The following is a 27,358-nucleotide window of genomic DNA, read 5'->3' as shown; positions in this document are numbered from 1 at the left end:
ATAACTAACAAAACAAGAAATGTGAAAACTCAAAACAGCCCTATCTGGTGCAAACACAGAGACAGGAACAATCACCCACAACCACACAGTGAAACCCAGGCTACCTAAGTATGATTCTCAATCAGAGACAACTAATGACACCTGCCTCTGATTGAGAACCATACTAGGCCGAAACATAGAAATACCCCAAAACATAGAAAAACAAACATAGACTGCCCACCCAACTCACGCCCTGACCATACTAAATAAATACAAAACAAAGGAAATAAAGGTCAGAACGTGACACAAGGTATGTTGTCCTTGGCTCCGAAAGTGTTCAATATAAAACTGTGGTAATGTTACACAATGTACTGTTATGCTACCATAAGTTAATAATATAATATAAAGATTTATGTTAACAAGTTTCACAAAGCTCGATAACTAGGGTATCTATTGTAACTTGTGAGTAATTTGGACAGTGTTTGAGTGTTTGAGTGTCCATTTGCTTGTGCAGGTGCCTGAGAGCTAGGACTGCGCAAAGGGTTAACATGATGTGTGTTGTCTCTTCGTGTGCAGGGCAAATAAAAATAATTCAACTAGCAGACCAGTTCAGTTGTGGCAGCGTCCTAATTAAAAGTACACAACGCAGAATGAACCACGCTACCCAGAGGTATGAGTTATTTGAGGTAGAGATGTACAGTCGTGGCCAAAAGTTTTGAGAATGACACAAATATTAATTTTCACAAAGTTTGCAGCTTTAATGTCTTTAGATATTTTTGTCAGATGTTACTATGGAATACTGTAGTATAATTACAAGCATTTCATGAGTGTCAAAGGCTTTTATTGACAATTACATGAAGTTGATGCAAAGAGTCAATATTTGCAGTGTTGACCCTTCTTTTTCAAGACCTCTGCAATCTGCCCTGGCATGCTGTCAATTAACTTCTGGGCCACATCCTGACTGATGGCAGCCCATTATTGCATAATCAATGCTTGGAGTTTGTCAGAATATGTGGGTTTTGTGTGCCCACCCGCTTCTTGAGGATTGACCACAAGTTCTCAATGGGATTAAGGTCTGGGGAGTTTCCTGGCCATGGACCCAAAATATTGATGTTTTGTTCCCCCGAGCCACTTAGTTATCACTTTTGCCTTATGGCAAGGTGCTCCATCATGCTGGAAAAGGCATTGTTCGTCACCAAACTGTTCCTGGATGGTTGGGAGAAGTTGCTCACGGATGATGTGTTGTGAGTGAGCCCACTCCCTTGGCTGAGAAGCAACCCCACACATGAATGGTCTCAGGATGTTTTACTGTTGGCATGACACAGGACTGATGGTAGCGCTCATCTTGTCTTCTCCAGACAAGCTTTTTTCCGGATGCCCCAAACAATCGGACAGGGGATTCATCAGAGAAAATGAGTTTACCCCAGTCCTCAGTAGTCCAATCCCTATACCTTTTGCAGAATATCAGTCTGTCCCTGATGTTTTTCTTGGAGAGAAGTGGCTTCTTTGCTGCCCTTCTTGACACCAGGTCATCCTCCAAAAGTCTTCGCCTCACTGTGCGTGCAGATGCACTCACACCTGCCTGCTGCCATTCCTGAGCAAGCTCTGTACTGGTGGTACCCCAATCCCGCAGCTGAATCAACTTTAGGAGACGGTCCTGGCGCTTGCTGGACTTTCTTGCGCGCCCTGAAGCCTTCTTCACAACATTTAAACCGCTCTCCTTGAAGTTCTTGATGATCCGATAAATGGTTAATTTAGGTGCACTCTTACTGGCAGCAATATCCTTGCCTGTGAAGTCCTTTTTGTGCAAAGCAATGATGACGGCACGTGTTTCCTTGCAGGTAACCATGGATGACAGAGGAAGAACAATGATTCCAAGCACCACCCTCCTTTTGAAGCTTCCAGTCTGTTATTCAAACTCAATGGTCCTTTTGTGGCAGGGCTGAAATGCAGTGGAAATGTTTTTTTGGGATTCAGTTCATTTGCATAGCAAAGAGGGACTTTGCAATTAATTGCAATTTGTCTAATCACAACATTCTGGAGTATATGCAAATCGCCATCATACAAACTGAGGCAGCAGACTGTGAAAATGTATATTTGTGTCATTCTCATAACTTTTGGCCATGACTGTAGGTGCCAGGCGCACCAGTTTGTGTCAAGAACTGCAACGCTGCTGGATTTTCACACACAACAGTTTCCCGTGTGTATCAAGAATGGTCCACAACCCAAAGGATATCCAGCCAACTTGACACAACTCTTGGAGTCAACATAGGCCAGCATCCCTGTGGAACACTTTTGATGAGTTGAGGCTGTTCTGAGGGCAAAATGGGGGGTGCAACTCAATATTAGTTTAATGTTTTGTCCACTCAGTGTATGTATATAGAGTGTATTTAATGACTGGGGGACCCAAGTGAGGCCCACAGCTTACAAACACATTCTAAGAAACCATCTAAGAATCATGTGTGTTACAAGCTATGGTATGTTTCTGGGTCTAGCTTGGTAGGCTAGTCCTATGTTAGTAATCTTCCATAGGAAATGTGCCTACTAAGCATCACACGCTCATGCCTCAGTGCTATGTCTGCTTGCTGAATAAACAAAGCTGTCCCAGTTGAATTTGATGTGGAAGAGGACATTGTCATGATTTATGAAATCAATCAACACCCTCTCATTTTTAGCCACAGGCAGGATTCATCACAGCAATTAGACCTTGTGAAGAAAGCTAATTACCAGCTCAAAAAACAAAGTGGTTCTCAGTGATCTTTTAGTGGAAGTTAAGAAAACCTTTGGAAGTTAAGAAAGACTGTACTTTTAAACGTTGGTAGATGCAGCTTTGAAGCTATAATTTACCATGGTATCACAATGGCGTTGCATTAACAGACTTTGAGTAATCACATCATTTCATTCAGTTTTTTTAAATAATTATGCATGACTAGTTCTCAGAGGTGGCAGTTGATTGACATGTTTGTTGGGGCATACCTTGTTTTATTTTCTCCAAGAAAACAATACCAGTTGATTGATGTCATCCCTCTTTCACAAAACATTTGACATGTTTTAGAGGAGATAGCTACCTTTCTCTTCAACTTTGAAACATTCAATTTTAACACTGTTTCCACCCACCGAGACAGTTGGAGACTAGAAACTTGCTTCAGAACGGTGTCGCTGAGGGCGAGCACACTCAGCAATGTGTACTGTCAGTGTGACCTCTCACTGCCAGCATTGCGTTAGTGGGAGTTCACAGTATGCGGCTATCTCCCAGGCACAGGCATGTCTCACTGAGGGACATATCTGGCAACCCAAACAGCCTCAATTGCCCGTGGCACATTATCTAGCAACCCAGCGGCCCACATGGGCCTTGGGAACATATCTGGCAACCCAACCACCTACAAGGGCCTATGGCACATTATCTAGAAACCCAAAAGCCAACAGGCCTGGAGAGCCAATCGACACCCACCATTAATTGCTAGAGTCCTGACTCCTGCCCACGCCAGCCATCACTACAATGCCATCCCCTTCCGATGATCCCCCTGGCCGTGACGACAGCCTGCCCAGAGAGTTAATCAACCTCATAGGCATCCTTCTGTTTCCTTTGGTGTTTAATGAGATAATAACGAAAACCAAAACGGTGTGTGGTAGGCTAATTGTTGTTTTTGCTGCTTCGTAATTGCGCTGTGGTAAGAAGGTCAGGGTTGTTTGAGAAAGTCGGAGTGTGTGTGTATGCTTGACCAACCATGCATGCCTAGCTCTCAGAGCCTCCTCAGTAATAACAGTGGAGTGGAGGGACAATGGGAAGACTCGGGAAGGATCAAGCTGGATGGATGGCACACTGAAAGTGCTGACGGGTGGAATGTTTAGGCATTGCTTTGGTTGTCACTCCAATGCAAGGTAGTACTACTTTGGGAGGGCATGCAATGAAAGGTCTTGATGTCTAAAAATGCTCAACTTTCTATGAATAATGCAGATTTTTTTAATCACTGTGAACCTGAATAATTCCTGTAGGTTGCTGACATTTGCTGTGAAACATTTTCAGGTTCACACTTCTCATCATCACTGTATGAATTATAGAGGTGGTTGTCAATGACGGGAGAGGAAAGGAGGGGAGAGGAGAGGAAGGGAAAGGAGAAGGAGTGAGGTGGGGGAAGGGAGAGAGCGAGAGCAAACTAGAATGTTATTTGGCTCTAAACAAAGAGTACACAGTGGCAGAATATACAGCAGCAATATCACAGCAGAAATATTTGGGACCTGTTGCCACAAGAAAATGGCAACCAGTGAAGAACATACACCATTGAGAGAGAGAGAGAGAGACTGAGAGAGACGCTGAGAGAGACTCTGAGAGACTGAGAGAGACTGAGAGACTGAGAGAGACTCTGAGACTGAGAGAGACAGAGAGAGAGACTCTGAGACTCTGAGAGAGACAGAGAGACTCTGAGACTCAGAGAGAGACTGAGAGAGACTGAGAGAGACTGAGAGAGACTGAGAGAGACTCTGAGAGAGACTGAGAGAGACTGAGAGAGACTGAGAGAGACAGAGAGAGAGAGAGAGAGAGAGAGAGAGAGACAGAGAGAGAGACAGAGAGAGACTGAGAGAGACTCTGAAAGACTCTGAGAGACTGAGAGAGAGAGAGACTGTCACAGGTTGATTTGAAGCATTCAGTTGAAGTTGGAAGTTTGCATACACCTTAATCAAGTACATTTAAACTCAGTTTTTCACAATTCCTGACATTTAATCCTAGTAAAAATTCCCTGTTTTAGGTCAGTTAGGATCACCACTTTATTTTAAGAATGTGAAATGTCAGAATAATAGTAGAAAGAGTTATTTATTTCAGATTTTATTTCTTTCATCACATTCCCAGTGGGTCAGAAGTTTACATACACTCAATTAGTATTGGGTGGCATTGCCTTTAAATTGTTTAATTTGCGTCAAACGTTTTGAGTAGCCTTCCACAAGCTTCCCACAATAAGCTCCTGACAGAGCTGGTGTAACTGAGTCAGGTTTGTAGGCCTCTTGGCTCGCACACACTTTTTCAGTTCTGCCCACAAATGTTCTATAGGATTGAGGTCAGGGCTTTGTGATGGCCACTCCAATACCTTGACTTTGTTGTCCTTAAGCCATTTCACCACAACTTTGGAAGTATGCTTGGGGTCATTGTCCATTTGGAAGCTTTAACTTCCTGACTGATGTCTTGAGATGTTGCTTCAATATATCCACATAATTTTCCCAACTAATGATGCCATCTATTTTGTGAAGTGCACCAGTCCCTCCTGCCGCAAAGCACCCCCACAACATGATGCTGCCACCCCCGTGCTTCAAACATAACGATGGTCATTCTGGCCAAACAGTTATATTGTTGTTTCATCAGACCAGAGGACATTTATCCAAAAAGTACGATCCCCATGATCCCCACGATCCCCTTTGTCCCCATGTGCAGTTGCAAACCGTACTCTGGGTTTTTTATGGCGGTTTTGGAGCAGTGGCTTCTTCCTTGCTGAGCGTCCTTTCAGGTTATGTCGATATAGGACTTGTTTTACTGTTGCTATAGATACTTTTGTACCTGTTTCCTCCAACATCTTCACAAGGGCCTTTTCTGTTGTTCTGGGATTGATTAGCTCTTTTCGCACCAAAGTACATTCATCTCTAGGAGACAGAACGCGTCTCCTTCCTGAGAGGTATGACGGCTGTGTGGTCCCATGGTGTTTATACTTGTGTACTTTTTTGTTGTTGTTTTTTTGTTGTTGAATTTTACCCCCTTTTTCTCCCAATTTCGTGGTATCCAATTGCTAGTAGCTACTATCTTGTCTCATCGCTACAACTCCCGTGTGGACTCGGGAGAGACGAAGGTTGAAAGTCATGCGTCCTCCGGTACACAACCCAACCAAGCCGCACTGGTTCTTAACACAGCGCGCATCCAACCCGGAAGCCAGCCGCACCAATGTGTCGGAGGAAACACCGTGCACCTGGCCACCTTGGTTAGCGTGCACTGCGCCCGGCCCGCCACAGGAGTTGCTGGTGCGCGATGAGACAAGGATATCCCTACCGGCCAAACCCTCCCTAACCCGGACGATGCTAGGCCAATTGTGCGTCGCCCCACGGACCTCCCGGTCGCGGCCGGTTACGACAGAGCCTGGGCGCGAACTCAGAGTCTCTGATGGCACAGCTGGCGCTGCAGTACAGCGTGTGTACTATTGTTTATACAGATGAACGTGGTACCTTCAGGCGTTTGGAAATTGCTCCCAAGGATGAACCAGACTTGTGGAGGTCTTGGCTGATTTCTTTAGATTTTCCCATGATGTCAAGCGAGGCACTGAATTTGAAGGTAGGCCTTGAAATCCATCCACAGGTACACCTCCAATTGACTCAAATGATGTCAATTAGCCTAGCTTCTAAAGCCATGCCATAATTTTCTGGAATTTTCAAAGCTGTTTAAAGGCACAGTCAACTTAGTGCATGTAAACTTCTGACCCACTGGAATTGTGATACAGTGAATTAGAAATCAAATAATCTGCCTGTAAACAATTGTTGGAAAAATGACTTGTGTCATGCACAAAGTAGATGTCCTAACCGACTTGCAAAAACTATAGTTTGTTAACAAGAAATTGGTGGAGTGGTTGAAAAGCGAGTTTTAATGACTACATCCTGAGTGTATATAACCTTCCGACTTTGCCTTTTAGATCATAATGAAGAAGATGATATGAACATGGAGGACTTGATCCTGGATATGTACTCATATTCTGAGAAGCTTTTAATATGGCCCAAGGTGTATACAGTGTACTATTCATTTTAAAACCACCCTCTTTAGTTCTTTCCTCAACCTTTTTTTTACCCATAATTCCATGTCCCTGCGGCTTTATATCACAGTGGGGTACGGAAGGGCTTAGCTCCCCCAAAAAGCGTCACAGTTGAATTCAATAACCCATTCATCCGAATGCCAGGATTGTGTTTTTCCTGTTGCCCCTGCCTACAATCTTAGCCGTTTTGTGCTGGGGCTGAAAAATGAGAGTACTTGAGCCCTGTGTGGCTCAGCCCTGTGTGGCTCAGCCCTGTGTGGCTCAGCTCTGTGTGGCTCAGCCCTGTGCTGTTATTTAGCACTCCAGTGGTTGGTCGAGCTGGATGGGCTATAATAAAGAAGTAGAGATGCTAACACAACCCAATGAACCTTGGCGTCATTTACAAGCCAGGGTAGCTTTCGTGTCTCACAATGTGTCAGCGCCCATGTGTGTAAATGGATGCTGCCCATGATGGGACATTAGGGCTGGAACGCATGCACACGCATCTGGCAACCACATCCCCTGAGTATCTCAGGGACATAGGCAGACCAAATACAGCCCTCCCTCCCCCTCCCCCACACACACACGCACACACACACACAGAGATATTCTTTTTAGGGAGTGTAAAGACAATAATGAGTTTCTTCACTTGGTGATTTCACCTCTCAATGGAAGCAACTCATCCAGAATTTCCCAGAGACCAAAAGTAGCCCTCTGGCAGAGCTCCTGCCTCACGGGGTCCAACAGAAAACTGCTGATTTAGACCACAATAGACCACAACAGCTATTGTTCCTTCCCTCTGCCTCATACTAGATATAGCTTCTGCCTTGATAAGAATAACTAGGCCTAATCAATGTTGTCCTATTGATTCTGAGGAGTTAACCGATATCGTTATTCATGCTCTGTTTCTGTAGTGCCCGGCAGTTTCCTTCCTCCATATTGTCTCCTCTCAGTGTCCCTGAGTGACAACTGAGAAGACATTATCATTCCAGTAGGGTTGTGTCTGTGTTAATGTTCGGCCATCATTCATTTCTGCTCTGCTGCACAGTCCCGCACGGCCTCGGCTAGGACTGCATTGAATTACAACGGTCTGTTACGTACTCTAGTCTAGAGTCCAGGATTTCTCGGTTGTAGGTAAGCTTTACACGTGGCTAATGGGAATGTAATGTGAATCCTATAAGCCATGGAGATGGGTGTTGTCTTGGTCAACGTCCATTGGGTTTGCTGTTTCTGAGGAGATATGAATGCCTGCTGACTCCCAGGTGGCGTCCTCCCATGTACGAGACCTTTTAGAAAATGCCATGGATTCACAGCACTGGCCTTTTGACTTTCCATGTTTACCTGGTGTGTGTGTGTGTGTGTGTGTGTGTGTGTGTGTGTGCGTGTGCGTGTGCAAGCTTGTTTCTATATGTGTATATGAATTATGCATGTTTCAATGTTATTTGTGCTGTCTGTTACATTCCGGACCAGTAGTAACAACGTAACCTAGCAACGAGCTGTTAATTTTGTGGTCCATTATGATCCAGTCAGACAGCATGATGAAACAACATATGACTTTTATCTCTGGACAGCCTTTAAACAAGTCCCATGTGACAGCTCGTCAAAACTCCCCGGGGAACCACAGATACTATCATCCTCAAATGGGCCAGTTGATTGATTCAATTTGAGCCCATATAATCGACGTTTGAGTCTTGTGATGCAGACGAGCCATGTGGCCACTAAAAGTGTCCAGGAGGACAGGCTGGAGGATGGAGATAAGGCCTGAGCACAAAGACAGCTCACGATCAGAGCTAAGAAAAGATGAGGGCTAGGAGATATGTGTTGGGGTGTGTGTGTGTGTTGGGGTGTGTGTGTGTTGGGGTGTGTGTGTGTGTGTGTGTGTGTGTGTGTGTGTGTGTGTGTGTGTGTGTGTGTGTGTGTGTGTGTGTGTGTGTGTGTGTGTGTTGGGGTGTGTGTATGTTGGTGTAACTCATTCTTCTTTAATAGTGACCTCACATCTCCCCACAGCCATCCACCCCTCAGGAGAATTATTACCCAAATGTTCCCCGACTGTAGTTCTGCCCAAGGCTGTTTACGTCCAATAAAGTCACTCTAGTATTTAACCGTTTGATCGTCCAGCACTGGAATCATAGATGGATTTTAGTCATGTTAAATCATGGTCCCCTCTCACATTTCCTTCAAAGTGGTGAAACATGTTATGTTTAATACCTGTGGAAATATGTGATACTGCAATGTATTGCTATCAAATGTGTGTAACAGGTAGATGTGTTGCCTTGCCTCTGGTGCACTTTCTCACTCTCTGACACACAGCCCTGCACTATGGTCTCTCCAGCATGCTGATATTGAAATGATTCATTTGTTCCCGTCGGATATTTACAAGCCATTTAACTTTAATAGTATTTCCATGGCTAAACGGATAGACCATTATGCTGCACCCACATACAGTGTTTAATGATCAGCCATTAGCCATTATATGGTCACCTTGATGACTTGACAAGTCACTCGATGGTGCTGGTAAGGTGCTCTGTGGTGTAATCTACAAGTAGTAAACATTTATAGATGGCTCTTACCATGCATACTTTAGAAATAGAGCTTGACATTACTTGAGCGTGGTCCAACTGCATATGCAATGTTTCATATTATTACAATTTTGCTTTATTTGAACCTTTATTTAACTAGGCTAGACAGTTAAGAACACATTCTTATTTACAATGACGGCCTACACCGGCCAAACCCGGACGACTCTATGGGACTCCCAATCACGGCCGGAACCAAGGTGTCTGTAGTGATGCCTCTAGCACTGAGATGCTCTCACAACGGATTATGCACATTTTGATTATGCCTCCACATGTTGGGCTATGAGTAATAAACAGATAGCTAACTTTGTTACACTGTGTCACGCCCTGACCGTAGAGATCCTTTTATTCTCTATGTTTGTTTGGTCAGAGTGTGACTCGGGTGGGAAACTCTATGGTTCTCAATCAGGGACAGCTGTCTATCGTTGTCTCTGATTGGGAATCATACTTAGGCAGCCTTTCTCCTTTTTGTTTTGTGGGTAGTTGTCTTTGTTAGTGGCATTATAGCCTAAGTAAGCTTCACGGTTGTTTTCTTGTTCTTTGTTTTGTTGGCGACATTTTAAAAAATAAAATGTACGCTCACCACGCTGCACCTTGGTCCGGTAATTTCCACGACGACAGCGATCGTGACACACTGTTTTGATTTAGGGCAAAATATTGTAGCCCACATAATAATCGACAAAATAATTCCCTGATTGAAACGGGTTGAATATAACTTTGGCTATGTTGGGATATGATGAAAAACACATGGATAGATAACTTTGTTACACAATGAGTAGTTTCAAAATCCTCTTGGAGAAGAAAACCACCTGATGACTTGATTTGGGGACAGTGAATCATGTGGCGTTTGAGTGCCTCTCTCTCACCACAGTCAGCAACAAGACGATATCCCTACTCCCCATGGTAGAATCCCCTCCGAGAAATCAATTGTCTGTTTTTTCTTAAGGCACTTTAGTTTTTCTACGTCTATAACCATTACTTTCAGTTGACTTATTTTGTGCTCCGATCTCCAATAATTCTTCAATTCAGTCTTTTGAGTGTCACTTTCCCCAGTGGAATGCAAGAAGAAAAGCCATGGCTCTAATCACTCTTTTGACCAGCCATCCAGAACTCAATGAAGTAGAGAGATGGGTTTTCAGTGGCCTCTTAGACCCAGATACCTGGTGCAGGAGAGAGGGAGAGGCTAGACAGAAGAAGAGAGGGGGCAAAGGGTCAAGAGAGTACAAATCCCTTGTTTCATTTCTGCTGCCTTTTCCAGTCAATCGTCCAAACTGCCGCATCAAGACAAGGAATTACCACTTATACTGTCTTGGCTAGAAGAGCGAGAGAGACACACACAGAGCTCTCATCTCATCTCAAAGACTCATTGCAGGTGAAATGATCCCAGTTGAAAAGGAAGGAATATGGATGTTTTAAACACATTTTAATGTGCTATTGATGTATATGATGTCCTTTCTAACTGCCAAAAAGTCTCTTGAGGTCTTTGGAGAGTGCAGTTTGTGCAGTCTGTTCTCCTGTTGTATGTCCTCCTTTACACTCTTCTTGTAGTGAAATCTCAGTCATACTTCAGTGTGTTCTAAGATGTACAAACAGCCGTCAGTGTTTGGATGTCCATGGCTAGTTCCCAAGAACGTTATCTGTGGAATAAGGTGATGGAATCATCAATGCTTGCCCAGAATCCCTCTCTCTAATCTATTTCGACGGAGCACCGTTCAAATCCCACAAGATGAATGATGATTTTAGAGTGTGGAAACTCACCCACGCGAGAGTCTCTGTTGCCTTGTTATCAGAGCCCAAACTAAATTGCGTTGGCTATCTGGCATGCCGGACTCAATTCCGATTAAGGCCCACTTTGAAGCAGAGCTCCACGGCCCACATTTATCAGCCGACACAGTCCTGCCTTTCCGCCCAGCGCTTCCCACTTCCCTGAGCTCTACTCCAGCCGTGTTTGTGGAACAGATTGATCGCTATCCAAAGAGAGGATTTCACACTTTTGTTTTATCGTCCCCCGGGGATCAAGGTACGGCCGAGCCGCCGCCACCATCTAGCCCCATCATATCTCTCCACCAGAACATAAAGACACCAGCTGGCTGAGGGTACACGGAATGCAAACCCTTTCTCTCCATACTGAGATGGGTTCCCATCAAGCAACAGTGAGACACTCCCCACATGTTGATATAAAAGCCCAGACTGGAGCATCGCTAACAAGCCAGGCAGACCTGTACATATTTCCATTTGATATGAGATTAGAGACACTGAACTCCAGGGAGGGATGGAGGGGTGTCTATGAGGGAATGAGTGAGAGTGAGAGACTTGCTAGCAGAGATGCCCAAATGAGAGCTTCTGATTGTGTGTGGCGACATGGAGATAGGCCTGCACGAGTACCTCCACCACCTCCCGGATGAATGTAAATATACCATAATCCCATGCAGGCTGCCATCTTTAGGACAGGTGAGCTAAGGGTGAGAAGACAGGGAGCTCTCAGCTATGAACATCATTCTATCACCCCCCCCCCCCCCCCCCCCCCCCCCCCTCTACTCTCTTCCATGCAAGGTGAAAGTAATTCCAGGCAGGAATACGGCCCTGATACAGTGCCTTCGGAAAATATTCAGACCCCTTGACTTTTTCCACATTTTGTTACATTACAGCCGTATTCTAAAATATATATATATTTTAATTCCCTCATCAATATACACACAATACTCCATAATGACAAAGCAATTTTTTTTTTTTACATTTTAGCTGATTTACATAAGTATTCAGACCCTTTACTCAGTACTTTGTTGAAGCATCTTTGGCAGCGATGAGTCTTCTTGGGTATGATGCTACAAGCTTGGCACACCTTCTCCCATTCTTCTCTGCAGATCTTCTCAAGCTTTGTCAGGTTGGATGGGGAGCATTTCTGCACCGCTATTTTCAGGTCTCTCTGGAGATGTTCGATCCGGTTCAAGTCCGGGCTCTGGCTGGGCCACTCAAGGACATTCAGAGACTTGTCCTGAAGCCACTCCTGCATTATCTTGGCTATCTGCTTAGGGTCGTTGTCCTTTTGGAAGGTGAACCTTCGCCCCAGTCTGAGGTTCTGAGCACTCTAGAGCAGGTTTTCATCAAGGATCTCTCTCTCACCACCATGGTTCACTGTAGGGATTGTGCCAGGTTTCCTCCATACGTGACACTTGGCATTCAGGCCAAAGAGTTCAATCATGGATTCATCAGACCAGATAATCTTGTTTCTCATGGTCTTTTGGCAAACTCCAAGCGGGCTGTCATGTGCCTTTTTACTGAAGAGTGGCTTCCGTCACTCTACCATAAAGGCCTGATTGGTGGAGTGCTGTAGAGATGGTTGCCCTTCTGGAAGGTTCTCCCACCTCCACAGAGGAACTCTAGAGCTCTGTCAGAGTGACCATCGGGTTGGTCAGGGAGGTGAGAGTCTGTCAGAGTCTTCATTTAAGAATGATGGAGGCCACTGTGTTCTTGGGGACCTTCAATGCTGCAGAATTATTTACTCCACAGATCTGTGCCTCGACACAATCCTTTCTCGGAGCTCTACTGACAATTCCTTCGACCTCATGGTTTTTGCTCTGACATGCACTGTCAACTGTGGGACCTTATATAGACAGGTGTGTGCCTTTCTAAATCATATCCATTAAATTTAATTTACCAAAGGTGGACTCCAATCAAGTTGTAGAAACATCTTAAGGATGATCAATGGAAACAGGATGCACCTGAGCTCAATTTTGAGTCTCGTAGCAACGGGTCTGAATACTTAAGTAAATAAGGTATTTCTGTTTTTATTTTTAATACATTTGCAAACATTTCTAAAAACATTTTTTGCTTTATCATTATGGGGTATTGTGTGTTAGATTGCTGAGGAGTTTTAGAATAAGGCTGTAACGTAACAAAATGTGGAAAAAGTCAAGAGGTCTGAGTACTTTCCGAAGGCACCGTATGTCTCTTTGAGAGCTGTGGCCCCTGTGCCTTGGCTGTTGTGTCTCCTCCTGTGCATTGTTTCTCCATCGGTAATAGAGGATGAGTGGGCTGACATTAGTTAAGTTGTTTTGTTACAAATGGCTAGCGACCATGTTTTCACTGCCTCGCTGGCTGCTCATACTTATCTGGTCTAAATAAGAAGCGCATGACACATTACGTCTGGGAGAGGAAATATCTTCTGTCCTCACTGGACTGTAAAGTTGTGATGTGGTTAGGAGTTTGTGTCGACGCCAATGGATATGATTTGTTTTTCTTCCCATTCTGTCGCTGACCTTTTAAAGATGTACAGTCTATCAACGTGACGAATAAGAGAATTCTAGTGGGAATACAAGTACCTACTTGTTGAGTGAGTGAAAGCAAACTTAAATAACACATCTTGTACTTCTAGAAGTAGACTATTTATGTCTCGCGGATGAGCTGCCGGCCTTGGAGCCTCATTTTCATTCTCTTCATGAAACCTAAACCTCCATGGTTTATAAATCTCTGTGACTTGTCTGCTCTGACCTTGGCCTCCTCTGAGGCTCCCCTCTCATCTAATGTGGAAGGGGAGAATGCTTTTCCTGGCCAGTGCTGACAGCATGTATTGCTCTTTGACTGTGCTGCGGTACAGCCTGCTGTAACAGGTACTTCAACACCTGTGTCTGCCCTCACCCTGTCTCTGGGGGGTAGTAGGAGGGAGAGACAGCAATATTCAATGTGAAATCATTGTGTATCATGTTGGGCCTTCCAGACATGCTGGTTACAGTACAGTACATGTTATACAGGGGGGCCCATCCCCTGGCGCCTGCCTCTACATACCCACAGAGGGGCCCATGACAGTGGCTCTCGGGTCAGCCAAGCAGGGGGGATTTGGTCTGAGGATATCAGAATTAGTTATTAGGGATGTGACCGGTAGTAAATCGCAGGGCTGTAATTTCCTCCACTCAGATTTATAGCCCGTCCCCCAGGGGGCGTCTACAGTACAGCAACGACCCATTTTATCTCTCAAACCAAAGGTCATTGTAAATCACACACACACACACTCTCCAGCCCCCTATATTGGCCTGCTCGGGCCCAGGCTTCTGGCTCCTGACACTGGGAGAATAGGCCTGGGGTGGGGGTGGAGGGATTGCCATTGCAGGCCTTTGTCAGGTCTCTGTGGCTGGTGATTGATGTGCCAGCTTGTCTCTCTCTCTAACGTGCACATCTCCGTCCTTTAACCACCATTCCTCACTCAGGTGGGCCTGCTTCACATGTAGCAGGCCTGGGAACGTGGGAATGACTGGTCCTCTGGGACGCGTTTATCAAATCTTCGGATCTATAGTGCTGAGGCATCCTGTCAAACACAACAGAGACATAGAAATAGAATCCCTAGACTTGAAAGGGAATCCCCATTCTAGGTATTCTATTTCTACGAGAGTCTTATTGAGTCCCAGAAGGACTGGATCTCTGTGTGAAATCAAAATGCTGCTGCTCATATTGCTTAATTTCCCAATTAATATTGGAAGTCATGCTGTTTGAAAGCTGCTCAGAGAGTATCCCATTACGATTCTCGTCACGGTCAATCTGGCTGCATAAAATCAATACACCACATAGCTGAGTGAATTCCAGCGATTCCCTGCTTTCATGGCCTGGTTCATTAAGTCACTAGTTAATCGTGAATGACTAATTGGCGGTGAGCTGATTATGTACTGATGACTGACCTACGGGCATTATTGTCATTAACAATGTATACAGTAGCAGTCAAAAGTAAATTTGACTATTTTCTACGTTGTAGAATAATAGTGAAGACATAACACTATGAAATAACACATATGGAATCATGTAGTAACCAAAAAAGTGTTCAACAAATCAAAATATATGTTATATTTACGATTCTTCAAATTGCCACCCTTGACTTGATGACAGCTTTGTACACTCTTGGCATTCTCTCAACCAGCTTCATGAGGTAGTCACCTGAGTAGGTGTGTTCAAGCTTTTGACTGGTACAGTATCCCCAACAAATCTGAACCAGGACATGTAGTGTAGAAATCCGATGCTGAAAGACAGAAGGAACCATCTCTTGAGTACCACAGTATAATGGGTGTTCTGTATGGTGTCCTACGCCCTGACCTTAGGGATCCAGTTAATGTCTTCATTTTGGTTTGGTCCGGGTGTGAGTTGGGGTGGGTATTCTATATTCTATTATTTGTATTTCTATGTTTTGGCCGGGTTGGGTTCTCAATCAGGGACAGCTGTCTATCGTTGTCTCTGATTGAGAACCATACCTTTTCCCACCTGTCTTTGTAGTGTTTATTGTTTTGTTCTTGTAGTGTTTATTGTTTTGTTCTTGTAGTGTTTATTGTTTTGTTCTTGTAGTGTTTATTGTGTTGTTCTTGTAGTGTTTATTGTTTTGTTCTTGTAGTGTTTATTGTGTTGTTCTTGTAGTGTTTATTGTGTTGTTCTTGTAGTGTTTATTGTGTTGTTCTTGTAGTGTTTATTGTTTTGTTCTTGTAGTGTTTGTTTTGTTCTTGTAGTGTTTATTGTTTTGTTCTTGTAGTGTTTGTTTTGTTCTTGTAGTGTTTATTGTTTTGTTCTTGTAGTGTTTATTGTGTTGTTCTTGTAGTGTTTATTGTTTTGTTCTTGTAGTGTTTATTGTTTTGTTCTTGTAGTGTTTATTGTGTTGTTCTTGTAGTGTTTATTGTTTTGTTCTTGTAGTGTTTATTGTTTTGTTCTTGTAGTGTTTATTGTGTTGTTCTTGTAGTGTTTATTGTGTTGTTCTTGTAGTGTTTATTGTTTTGTTCTTGTAGTGTTTATTGTTTTGTTCTTGTAGTGTTTATTGTTTTGTTCTTGTAGTGTTTATTGTTTTGTTCTTGTAGTGTTTATTGTTTTGTTCTTGTAGTGTTTGTTTTGTTCTTGTAGTGTTTATTGTGTTGTTCTTGTAGTGTTTATTGTTTTGTTCTTGTAGTGTTTGTTTTGTTCTTGTAGTGTTTATTGTGTTGTTCTTGTAGTGTTTATTGTGTTGTTCTTGTAGTGTTTATTGTTTTGTTCTTGTAGTGTTTATTGTTTTGTTCTTGTAGTGTTTATTGTGTTGTTCTTGTAGTGTTTATTGTGTTGTTCTTGTAGTGTTTATTGTTTTGTTCTTGTAGTGTTTATTGTGTTGTTCTTGTAGTGTTTATTGTTTTGTTCTTGTAGTGTTTATTGTGTTGTTCTTGTAGTGTTTATTGTGTTGTTCTTGTAGTGTTTATTGTTTTGTTCTTGTAGTGTTTATTGTGTTGTTCTTGTAGTGTTTATTGTGTTGTTCTTGTAGTGTTTATTGTTTTGTTCTTGTAGTGTTTATTGTTTTGTTCTTGTAGTGTTTGTTTTGTTCTTGTAGTGTTTATTGTGTTGTTCTTGTAGTGTTTATTGTGTTGTTCTTGTAGTGTTTATTGTGTTGTTCTTGTAGTGTTTATTGTGTTGTTCTTGTAGTGTTTATTGTGTTGTTCTTGTAGTGTTTATTGTTTTGTTCTTGTAGTGTTTATTGTGTTGTTCTTGTAGTGTTTATTGTGTTGTTCTTGTAGTGTTTATTGTTTTGTTCTTGTAGTGTTTATTGTTTTGTTCTTGTAGTGTTTATTGTTTTGTTCTTGTAGTGTTTATTGTTTTGTTCTTGTAGTGTTTATTGTTTTGTTCTTGTAGTGTTTATTGTGTTGTTCTTGTAGTGTTTATTGTTTTGTTCTTGTAGTGTTTATTGTGTTGTTCTTGTAGTGTTTATTGTGTTGTTCTTGTAGTGTTTATTGTGTTGTTCTTGTAGTGTTTATTGTGTTGTTCTTGTAGTGTTTATTGTTTTGTTCTTGTAGTGTTTATTGTGTTGTTCTTGTAGTGTTTATTGTGTTGTTCTTGTAGTGTTTATTGTGTTGTTCTTGTAGTGTTTATTGTTTTGTTCTTGTAGTGTTTATTGTTTTGTTCTTGTAGTGTTTATTGTTTTGTTCGGCGTCATTTTCCAAATAAAGAGAAAGTGTACGCTTGGTCCTCATCTTTTAACGGCCGTGACACCTATTGTTATATGTGTACAGGAAGCACTGAACCATAATCTACTGTCTGTATCATTAGTTAGTCCCAGTACGTCATTCAATGTAAATATTTTGTTGTAGTAAATTATGAGCATATAGTTGTTCAGCCAGAACAGATGTAACATTTTACCACCTATAAGGACATGCAGTAGTCTTCTTATTGCGGTGTTATCTGGTTGAGCAGTTTATATCCTGATGTGTCTTTTGTACCAGACTATTGTCTATTCTGTACATTACTTTTCTGGGAATCAGTTCAAATGATGAGCCCAAAATTCCAAAAGAATCATGCTTCATGAGGCTGTTGTGAAACCTAGTGGTTTTAGCCTTGTTATATATACCGCGTAGTCGTTTAGGTTCATACAGCGGCCGTTTCTCAGAATTCATTTGTTGTTACAGGAGCAGACGAGGTGCATCATTGAAAAAGCCATTTCAAAAAGTGAATGGCAGTAGTTGTATCGTGATGCTTGTCTCCTATGCACACTGCAGCCCTAGATCTGTGAGGGTTCATGAACTGCTCAGTGCTTATACAGATTACCTTCTTGAATATTTAAAGGTGAGGAAATGAGCCTGAAATGAGCCTGCTCGCTGGGCTGAAACTCATTGTGCTGTGTGGCATCCTCTGGGACACCCCTGGGTATTCTCTCTGGCTGCCTGGCTGGCTGGTCAACCGATGCTGGCCCAGGTGTCCACTTAACTGGCTTCTCATTGGCCAAGGACTGCCCTTACAGAATAACCTCTGCATCCCTGCTGTTTCAGCTGTAGCTGTAAGCTTTATCTTGGAAACTTATATTAATGTATCCTGAACTTTGATACTTGCCCATGTGAATGTCTATATTGATATACCCATACAGAGTTACAGGTTACAGTAGGGTTTTTATTAGACTCTTTTGTCTAGTAAAGGAGGAGATGATAGGAGATGTACAGTACAAACACTGTACCGGATGGATATATGTGCCTCTTTCTCTCTGAGCTATCTCTGAAAGGTAGGTAGTGAGGACATTGTCTTCATCGTATATTTATAAGCTGGGTGATTCTCATGAAACCCGTTTTACCATGGCAGTAGCAAATTGAGTTTGAAAACCATGATGCATTTTCAACAATCAATCTATCATTCACAGGCTGCCCTGTCCTCTCTCATAGTAGATTAGGTACTGTACATATAACAGCCGAGATATTGAAATATTGAAGAGATAGTCGGGCAGCGTGATAAAACCAGCTGTACTATATGGAGATACTGTAGTTCCTGATAAGTAAAGTATGTGTACACATCTTTGAGATCACACAAACAAGGGTTTGGGGTTTTGTCTTAATGTCTTGTTCAACGCCTGGGTGGTTCCTACAATCCTCTCTGATCGGCATAGTTAAAGTTGTGATGCGTATAACAATAGCTCCCTTCTCAACGCAGAGTTTGTTGTTCCTACAGGATTTGTTTGTTTTTTTCAGAGAAAAGGGCGTCTGGAGGTCATTTAATATGTTTGTCTCGTCTTTAAGATTCCTGTTGTCAGTTGATTTTTCAACACCCTCTCTCTCTTCTTGAAGACTCCTAGTTGCGTGCCCACGGAGGTATTGAAGTATTTCCCATCGCTTCCAGCACTCGTTTTAGAATACCTCTCCATATTCAACGCGCTGCATTGTATTGAAGCCTGTGAATCACGATCCACTGGTGCCTCTTCAAATGACTGATGCCGTTATACTTTGGGTCTTGTTTTAGTCTCGTAGCATAAGCCTCCCTCTCCTGAGCTGAATGTCAAACGCACCCAGAGACGCACATAGGCTGTCTTTGGATCACACACCCCGTGAGGAAACTCCCAGTGTTCCTCTGTTTCCTGTCTAAACTGACGTGCTCCTCATCTCCTCCAGTCGTTTCAATTAGAGCTTCACCGCCGAGGGATGGGCCTGACATACTGTAGTCATCATAGGCTCGTCACTCAGGTAATGAGAGGAGAGGGAGCAGTAGACACGACTGGGTCCACTTCCTGGATAGTGTTTGTTCTATTGCGGGGCATTTTTAAAAGCTCCCCTCAGTTTTTCTGCTCTCTTGGCCTGACCGGGACAAACTGTTGGCCCTCACTATATAATTGGGACCATGAGTTTTTCCTACCAGGGAAATACTTTATACTGCACATAACTCATTAAGTAATCCATCTTATAAAGTAAACCCTCTCCCCTAACTCCCCTGTTCCCCCTCCTACAGCCTCATTTAGAACAGCAAGGCTCACACTGTCTTGATGCTAATCTCGTCTCCCACAGACTCACACCTCTGAAGTAGAGACTGGGACAACGTTCGTTCTGATCAACACCTCTCAATTATCACTTACAGCAGCTTGTCGGGGGCCTTTGGTGGCGCAGGAGTACAGCCGAGCTGCGTTTTGAGCAGCGTTTGAGCAGCACACAGAGGCCCCTAACATCCTCTTCCCAGGACCTCTCTCTCTTGCTTACTGGGCCCCCTATGCCCCTGGTTTTGACCCCCATTAAACTGTACACTCTTAGAATGAAGGGTGACTTGAGGAACACTGGAGTTCCTAAAGGAATCATTGCAGTCAATGCGTTCATATTTTCATCTTTGGTTGGTTGAGAGTTCTTGGAGGAACCTTTTAGTATTTCAATGTGGCGTGTGCGGAGCACTTTGAATTTATATCGCCATTGGACTTGTTTCGCTGCCAGACTCAGAAGATATGTGGTTTTAGGCGATGGCTACATGGGTTAGACTGTATGATGAAAGCCACGCCTCCAATAAGCTACACCTCCTATCTTCTGATAGGCTGCTGCTGCTACAATATATTTTTTAAGTTCCAAATTGAACCCCTCCCAACACAAAAAGGTTGAACCTTTACACAGAGATTCTTCAAATAACCTTTTCAGAGGGCTTCCTCAAGGAACCTTTTTGACCTGAAAAGGTTCCCTTACAGTGGCAATCATTTGAACCGCAAAAGGTTCTTCAAGGCTCCTTTACGTCTAAGAGTGAACTATGTGTAGGTAGCTAGATGAGAGGTGGTTCCCACTGGATCTGTGCTTGTATAACCACAGCAGATGTTGAAGGTGTCTGTAAGTGAAGCAGAAAGATTGGGTTATCATGCAAGCGTGTGCATCCCTGTACACTCAGGGGCTTTGCACTCTCTTTCAGCTATTTCTCCATCTCTCTCATCTCTCTCTGCCAGTGGGCTACTTTGGTATCTGGACACTTCAGGATGAGTTGCTTCCAATGAGAGGCGAAATCACTATGTGAACAAGCTCATTATTGTCTTAACACCCCCTATGCTCTCCATCTCTCTCTCTCTCTCCTCTCTCCTCTCTCTCTCTCTCAATTATATGTATCTCTCTCTCCTCTCTCCCTCTATCTCAATTCTATGTCTCTCTCTCTCAATTCTATGTCTCTCTCTCTCCTCTCTCCTCTCTCTCTCTCTCTCTCTCTCTCTCTCAATTCTATGTCTCTCTCTCTCTCTCTCTCTCTCTCAATTCAATTAAATTGAATTAAACAATAAAAATGAACAGTAAACATTACACATAAAGAAGTTTCAAAACAATAAAGACATTACAAATGTCGTATTATGCATATATACAGTGTTGTAACAATGTACAAATGGTTAAAGTACACAAGGGAAAATAAATAAGCATAAATATGGGTTGTATTTACAATGGTGTTTGTTCTTTACTGGTTGCCCTTTTCTTGTGGCAACAGGTCACAAATCTTGCTGCTGTGATGGCACACGGTGGTATTTCACCCAGTAGATATGGGAGTTTATCTAAATTGGGTTTGTTTTCGAATTCTTTGTGGATCTGTGTAATCTGAGGGAAATATGTGTCTCTAATATGGTCATACATTGGGCAGGAGGTTAGGAAGTGCAGCTTAGTTTCCACCTTATTTTGTGGGCAGTGTGCAAATAGCCTGTCTTCTCTTGAGAACCAGGTCTGCCTTTCTCACTGTGTAGTCTCTGTTTAGGGCCAAATAGCATTCTAGTTTGCTCTGTTTTTTTGTTAATTCTTTCCAATGTGTCAAGTAATTATCTTTTTGTTTTCTCATGATTTGGTTGGGTCTAATTGTGCTGCTGTCCCGGGGCTCTGTGGGGTGTGTTTGTGTTCATGAATCGAGCCCCAGGACCAGCTTGCTTAGGGGACTCTTCTCCAGGTTCATCTCTCTGTAGATGATGGCTTTGTTATGGAAGGTTTGGGAATCGCTTCCTTTTAGATGGTGCTCTTTCTTTCTCTCTCTCTCTCTCTCTCTCTCTCTCTCTCTCTCTCTCAACCTAGGGGTTATCCTTCACTCACCTTCATTCACCTTCATTCATTCCTTCACTTCACCTAGCAGTTCTATGTTATTTATGTGTGGATTGAGACACATTGTTTGTGGGCAAACGGTAGGAACATTAGAAATAGTTTTTGCTTTCTGAATGTTCCGCTCTGCCTGACATGCATAAAGGAGACGACCATGTTTAAATCACCAAACGAAAAACTAAACAGTGTGATCTTCACTTTGATGACACAGTGAGTCACCATATGTGGCCGGGGACAGAAAACAGGATATTGAATATAAATGTAAACAACAATTAGCAGAATAACTCGTTTAAATGACTCTGTACTACACCTGTATTACACCGGTACACTGTACTGTACAACCGTGACCTACATTACAATCGCTAGATATAAACAACGAATACATCAGCTAGTTTGGTCCTAAAGTGTTATCTTGGTAGTTGGATGAGCGTTGCCTGTGCAAGCCGCGTGACTTCCCCCCCACCTTTTCGCGTTCCTTGCAATCCGTGTGATGGTTTGGATGCGAGCCCCATGCCGTTAATTAAATAGTGTGAGGGTGTGATCACTCGAGCAAACACCCATTCAGGCCCGCATACCCACAATGTACTGCTGCTTTGGCTTCCTGTTTGATCACAGATGAGCTGTGTTCGAATACCCATACTAACACACTGTATACTACATAATGAGTATATACTACATACTATATACTATAAGGGCGTGTTCGTAAATTCAATCTGGAGTGCCAGAGTGAGCTCAGAGTGTGCTCTGTGCGTTCGTAAATGCAGAGCATTGTCAGGTTGTCCGTTGGTAAATTCTGAGCGTTTTGCTCTCGGAGCGTTCACAGCGCACACTGGCCGTCAAGCACCCACGCTAACTTTGGCTAGCTTGCTAGCTACTTCCAGACACAAATGAGAGAACACCTCACTCTGACCATTTTACTCGCCCAAGAAGAGCTGGTTAGACTTTTTTCATGTTATCCAGAGTTGATGACTAACTGTGCTGCTGGCAACAATTTAATTACCCTTTTTTTGCCGATGTTTACTGACACCGGCCATATTCATCAGGTGTTGAGCGTTCGTAAATTCATCAGTTATTCTGCGCTCTGGCACACTCAGACGAGAGTGCTCTGAAATTGGAGTAGATAACCAGAATTAACAATGTCAATGAAACGCACAACGACTACACCATTTAGCTCAGAATGATGTGAATAATCAAGTCAATAAATGTTGAGTAGTTAGTTAGATAGCAGATAGTTAATATACTGCCTGGCAAGTTATATGTGTTAGTAGCCAACTAATGTTAAGTAACTAGCTAACATACCAGTACATATTGCTGTAATGATATGCAGTTCGTAAGGATAGCATAGCTAATAAATTGTCAGTGAACGTAACTTATTTGAAAAGTCATGACTTTATTACATTGCTCAACATTTACTTAACATTTACTTAACATGCAGACTTTGGCTACATATTTTCTGCCATTTTCTTCAAATCTGATAACGTTGTGAAGCCACAAACATTTTCTGAAGAATTGCATTGTGGGCCCTAAAAGCACAGAAATAGTGTACACTGCTTGCATACTTGGTATTTTGGTGAATTTAGTACGACATCCGGTAACTTTTGGCATACTAACTATATCCATACTATGACCAATAAGCATACTATATACTCCATTTACGTCACAAGTAGTATGGTTAGTGCGGTTAGTATGAGTGTTCTGACACAGCTATGGAGTTTGTGTGGACGGGCAATGTTTTTGAAGTCTGCTCTTTTTAAAGGTGCTTTTCTTTAGTGGTTCCAATGGCAATCCTTCTCCGGGCTGGCAGTGTTGGCCTTTAGGGAGAGGCACTGTTGGCCTTTAGGGAGAGGCGGTGTTGGCCTTTAGGGAGAGGCACTGTTGGCCTTTAGGGAGAGGCGGTGTTGGCCTTTAGGGAGAGGCGGTGTTGGCCTTTAGGGAGAGGCGGTGTTGGCCTTTAGGGAGAGGCAGTGTTGGCCTTTAGGGAGAAGCACTGTTGGCCTTTAGGGAGAGGCAATGTTGGCCTTTAGGGAGAGGCAGTGTTGGCCTTTAGGGAGAGGCAGTGTTGGCCTTTAGGGAGAGGCAGTGTTGGCCTTTAGGGAGAGGCACTGTTGGCCTTTAGGAGGAGGCAGTGTTGGCCTTTAGGGAGAGGCACTGTTGGCCTTTAGGAGGAGGCAGTGTTGGCCTTTAGGGAGAGGCAGTGTTGGCCTTTAGGGAGAGGCGGTGTTGGCCTTTAGGGAGAGGCACTGTTGGCCTTTAGGAGGAGGCAGTGTTGGCCTTTAGGGAGAGGCAGTGTTGGCCTTTAGGGAGAGGCAGGGTTGGCCTTTAGGGAGAGGCGGTGTTGGCCTTTAGGGAGAGGCAGGGTTGGCCTTTAGGGAGAGGCAGGGTTGGCCTTTAGGGAGAGGCAGGGTTGGCCTTTAGGGAGAGGCAGGGTTGGCCTTTAGGGAGAGTCGGTGTTGGCCTTTAGGGAGAGGCAGGGTTGGCCTTTAGGGAGAGGCAGGGTTGGCCTTTAGGGAGAGGCAGGGTTGGCCTTTAGGGAGAGGCAGGGTTTAATAAAAACATGTCAGCACCCTTTGGACCTGATCATTTCCCTCTTCATTTTGAAGGAGGGATTTGGGTGAGATAGCTGGTTTAACAGCTCAGCCAGTTAGAGAGAGAGAGAGAGAGAGAGAGAGAGAGATTCTCCACCTGCCACGGTTCTGTTCGGCCACCCGAGCAGAAGTCAGTGTGTGTTCGTCAAGGCGGGCGGACACATTAACATCAAGCTGCTACCTCTCTCTGCTCTCTCAGTGATTTGTTGCACTAGGGGAAACATGGTAGCATTTAGTCAAAAATGTTTCTCTGACAATGGCTGTACTTTGTTGACATAACTTTTAAGTTTTAAGCTCAGAACTCTAAAATGTCCGGTACTTGAAGGATGTTGTATATTCAGATGGAGCAGAGGGGTAGGGTCATGTGGAGTTTTTCTGGCCCCTGAGCCTGTCTGTTTCATTGACCCTGAAGGACAACTTGGAGAAACAACATTATTGCAACGTAACTACAGAATGTGCAGTTATATCAAGAAATAGATTTTGGAAAATACCAATATGCCAACATGCAATTTCATATCTGAAGGACTTTATAGAGCCCAATACAATACCCAGCAATAATTAGAGGGCCATTGCAGCACAGGAGTAAGAAAAATCTATGCATCTTAATGTGGTCTCATTGTCATTGAAGGGCAAGTTACATGCTCCCAATTCCCCCGTCTCGAAACACACAGGCACAAAGGCACACGCACACTCACACAGACACACACACACACACACCTTCCACTTCTTCATCACCGGCCTCTGAGCCCAGCCTCATGTTTGTTGATCGTCCACTTGTTATTGACTTCTCAACTCACCTTGGAATCAAATCACAACGTCAACCCTTCCTGCCACTCAAAAGGCCCACAGCAGACACTCCTTTGCATGTTTTATCTCCTCTACCTGGCCACTGTGCCCCCCTCCAAGACCTGTCGGCTTCCAATGTGTTTCATTTATGACAGGCTGAAGGTTTGAAGTCATGTCGACGTCAGTCATTCTGTCAAGGTTGTTTACCTAAATGTACCAACACCAGAGAATACAGTAGAGTCTAGACAACACTTAGGGGGAGTGAGTAACAAAGTAGCACAGAAAATGGTTAGAAACGCCCACACTTCCCCCGCAGTCTCCCCGGCCAGAGAGAGGGTTTTTGGGATAATGACGGGTCATATGGGGGACCTGTGGAGCTCGGTCCTGCGGCGGTAATTGGCCCGCTGGTTCTGTGGCATTTAAATCCAGCCGTCAATTATCCATCTGCTGAGAGACGGATGGACGGGTACAGGCAGTTAGTAGAGAGAGACAGCATGCAGAGCTAAAGCGATCAGATAACATGCACATCTATTCTGACTCCGTAAGGTTAAGAGTTTAGGCACTCCTGCTTCAGTTGTCTGGATGCCTGCTGTGTTATTGTTGTTGTTATATGACAGCATCTCACTAAGGGATACTTACAGAAGATAGTTTGTGGCCAATTTACCTGTACATTATTGTTCTATTTATTGAACGACTGAGATACTGACTCCCATCTTATTTCATAGGCTGTTACACTGACCAGTGGACAGTGACTGCCTTCCATGCTTGGTTTGTAATGCTGGCCTGTGCAGTGATTCTGCCACCACACTTCTTTTTGCTTCGTGCTGACAGTACAGTACAGTAGTCATGCTTAAGTCCACTATGGCCCGGTGCCCACTAGTCTCCTCGGGGGGCCAATCCTCTCACAGCCTGTGTGTAGAGATTACCATTAGCACATTCACCTTATATTCTCTGCCAAACCAAATTTTCACTTTTCCCAGAACCCACAGGTTTAAACCTGTCTTCTGTGGTGGTGTGGTGTTGGTGGTGTTGGTGGTGGTAGTCATCTGGAAACACATCGCCAAAGTCTGGGATATCCACAGTAAGACCAGGGAGTCAGTTTGTCTAGTTTAGCCGACAGGGAACCAGAACACCATCAATAACATAAAGGGATCATTATAGAAGGCTCTTTTCCCTTTGGATTGGACATGATTAACAGAGTTTTTGAACTATGTCTGTGAACTGTGGGCTAGTCCATTGAGTATGACATGTGAGTGATGGGGGGGGAGGGGGCTTGTTTAATGACTGTCTCATATTTCCTAACGATGTTGTGCGGTATGGATGCCAATGACATGGATGGCTTTGTGCGAACTGTTTTCTGGGTTGTGGTGATGAAGATGAAGATGTATTGTGTGTTATGGATGGCGCTGTGATGCTGACCTCTATGTTCTGTGTTGTTGCTGTACAGGAGTTTGCAGCCCTGACCAAGGAGCTGAACGTGTGCAGAGAGAACCTTCTGGAGAAAGAGGAGGAGATCTCTGAGCTCAAGGCCGAGAGGAACAACACCAGGGTACGTGGAGAGGAGACACAAGAACGCACGCACAGACACACACACGTTCGTTTCTGCCCAATTCTAACCTCACACATTGACCTGAACCAGAACGGCTTAGAGTCTATGGAGATCAACAATGTTTTCATCTGTTGACGCGGTTGACTGGTCACCTGTACCAGGTCGATGGAACCGGTCGTCTGCATGTCCCCTGGGGACAGATTTGGACCCCATATACATTAGAGCTACCTCTGAATTCCATTTCCGATAATACCCTTTCATTAAGCTGAGTAACCAAACTCTGCTGTTGACAGATAAGGCTGCTCTTTTCCCATTAATCTGTATAATGGGAGACTCACATAGTCACACTGACTGACTACAAACCACCAGTCTGTATAATGGGAGACTCACATAGTCACACTGACTGACTACAAACCACCAGTCTGTATAATGGGAGACTCACATAGTCACACTGACTGACTACAAACCACCAGTCTGTATAATGGGAGACTCACATAGTCACACTGACTGACTACAAACCACCAGTCTGCCAGAGAGGATTTTAGCACTGCCATTTTAGTAGCCCTGTCACTACTCTGCCATCTCAAGAGAGAGAGAGAGAGAGAAAGAGAGAGAGAGAGAGAGAGAGAGAGAGATGGAATTTAGTCTCTCTCTCTTCATTATCACCTTGAATCCTCTGCAGAGCGATGAGGCAGACTTTTAATATATCAGCTTTTTTTTGTTGTAAAGGTTTTAAAGTTCATAATTAAATATTTGAAGCCAGGTGCATGCAATCAGTGGGTTGGAGGGCTGACAACAAAAAAGAGGATGGTGTACCTCTAGGTACCCCTAAACATTGCAAGCTGGATGAGCCATG

General features: G+C 43.6%; 1 protein-coding gene across 1 annotated transcript in view; it reads left to right on the top strand.

Moving 5' to 3' along the window:
- ppfia2 (PTPRF interacting protein alpha 2) overlaps positions 1–27,358 on the top strand; it is a 244,030-nt gene that overhangs the window by 140,826 nt on the left and 75,846 nt on the right. The window contains exon 3 of the mRNA XM_036944850.1: positions 26,401–26,502. Within this exon, the coding sequence (XP_036800745.1) occupies positions 26,401–26,502 (102 nt within the window). The remainder of the gene's footprint in view (positions 1–26,400; positions 26,503–27,358) is intronic.

This window comes from Oncorhynchus mykiss, chromosome 15 (genome assembly GCF_013265735.2).
Source record: "Oncorhynchus mykiss isolate Arlee chromosome 15, USDA_OmykA_1.1, whole genome shotgun sequence".
Taxonomy (NCBI): domain Eukaryota; kingdom Metazoa; phylum Chordata; class Actinopteri; order Salmoniformes; family Salmonidae; genus Oncorhynchus; species Oncorhynchus mykiss.
The sequence above is the reverse complement of the archived record's forward strand: the minus strand, read 5'-3'. Positions and strand labels throughout refer to the sequence as shown.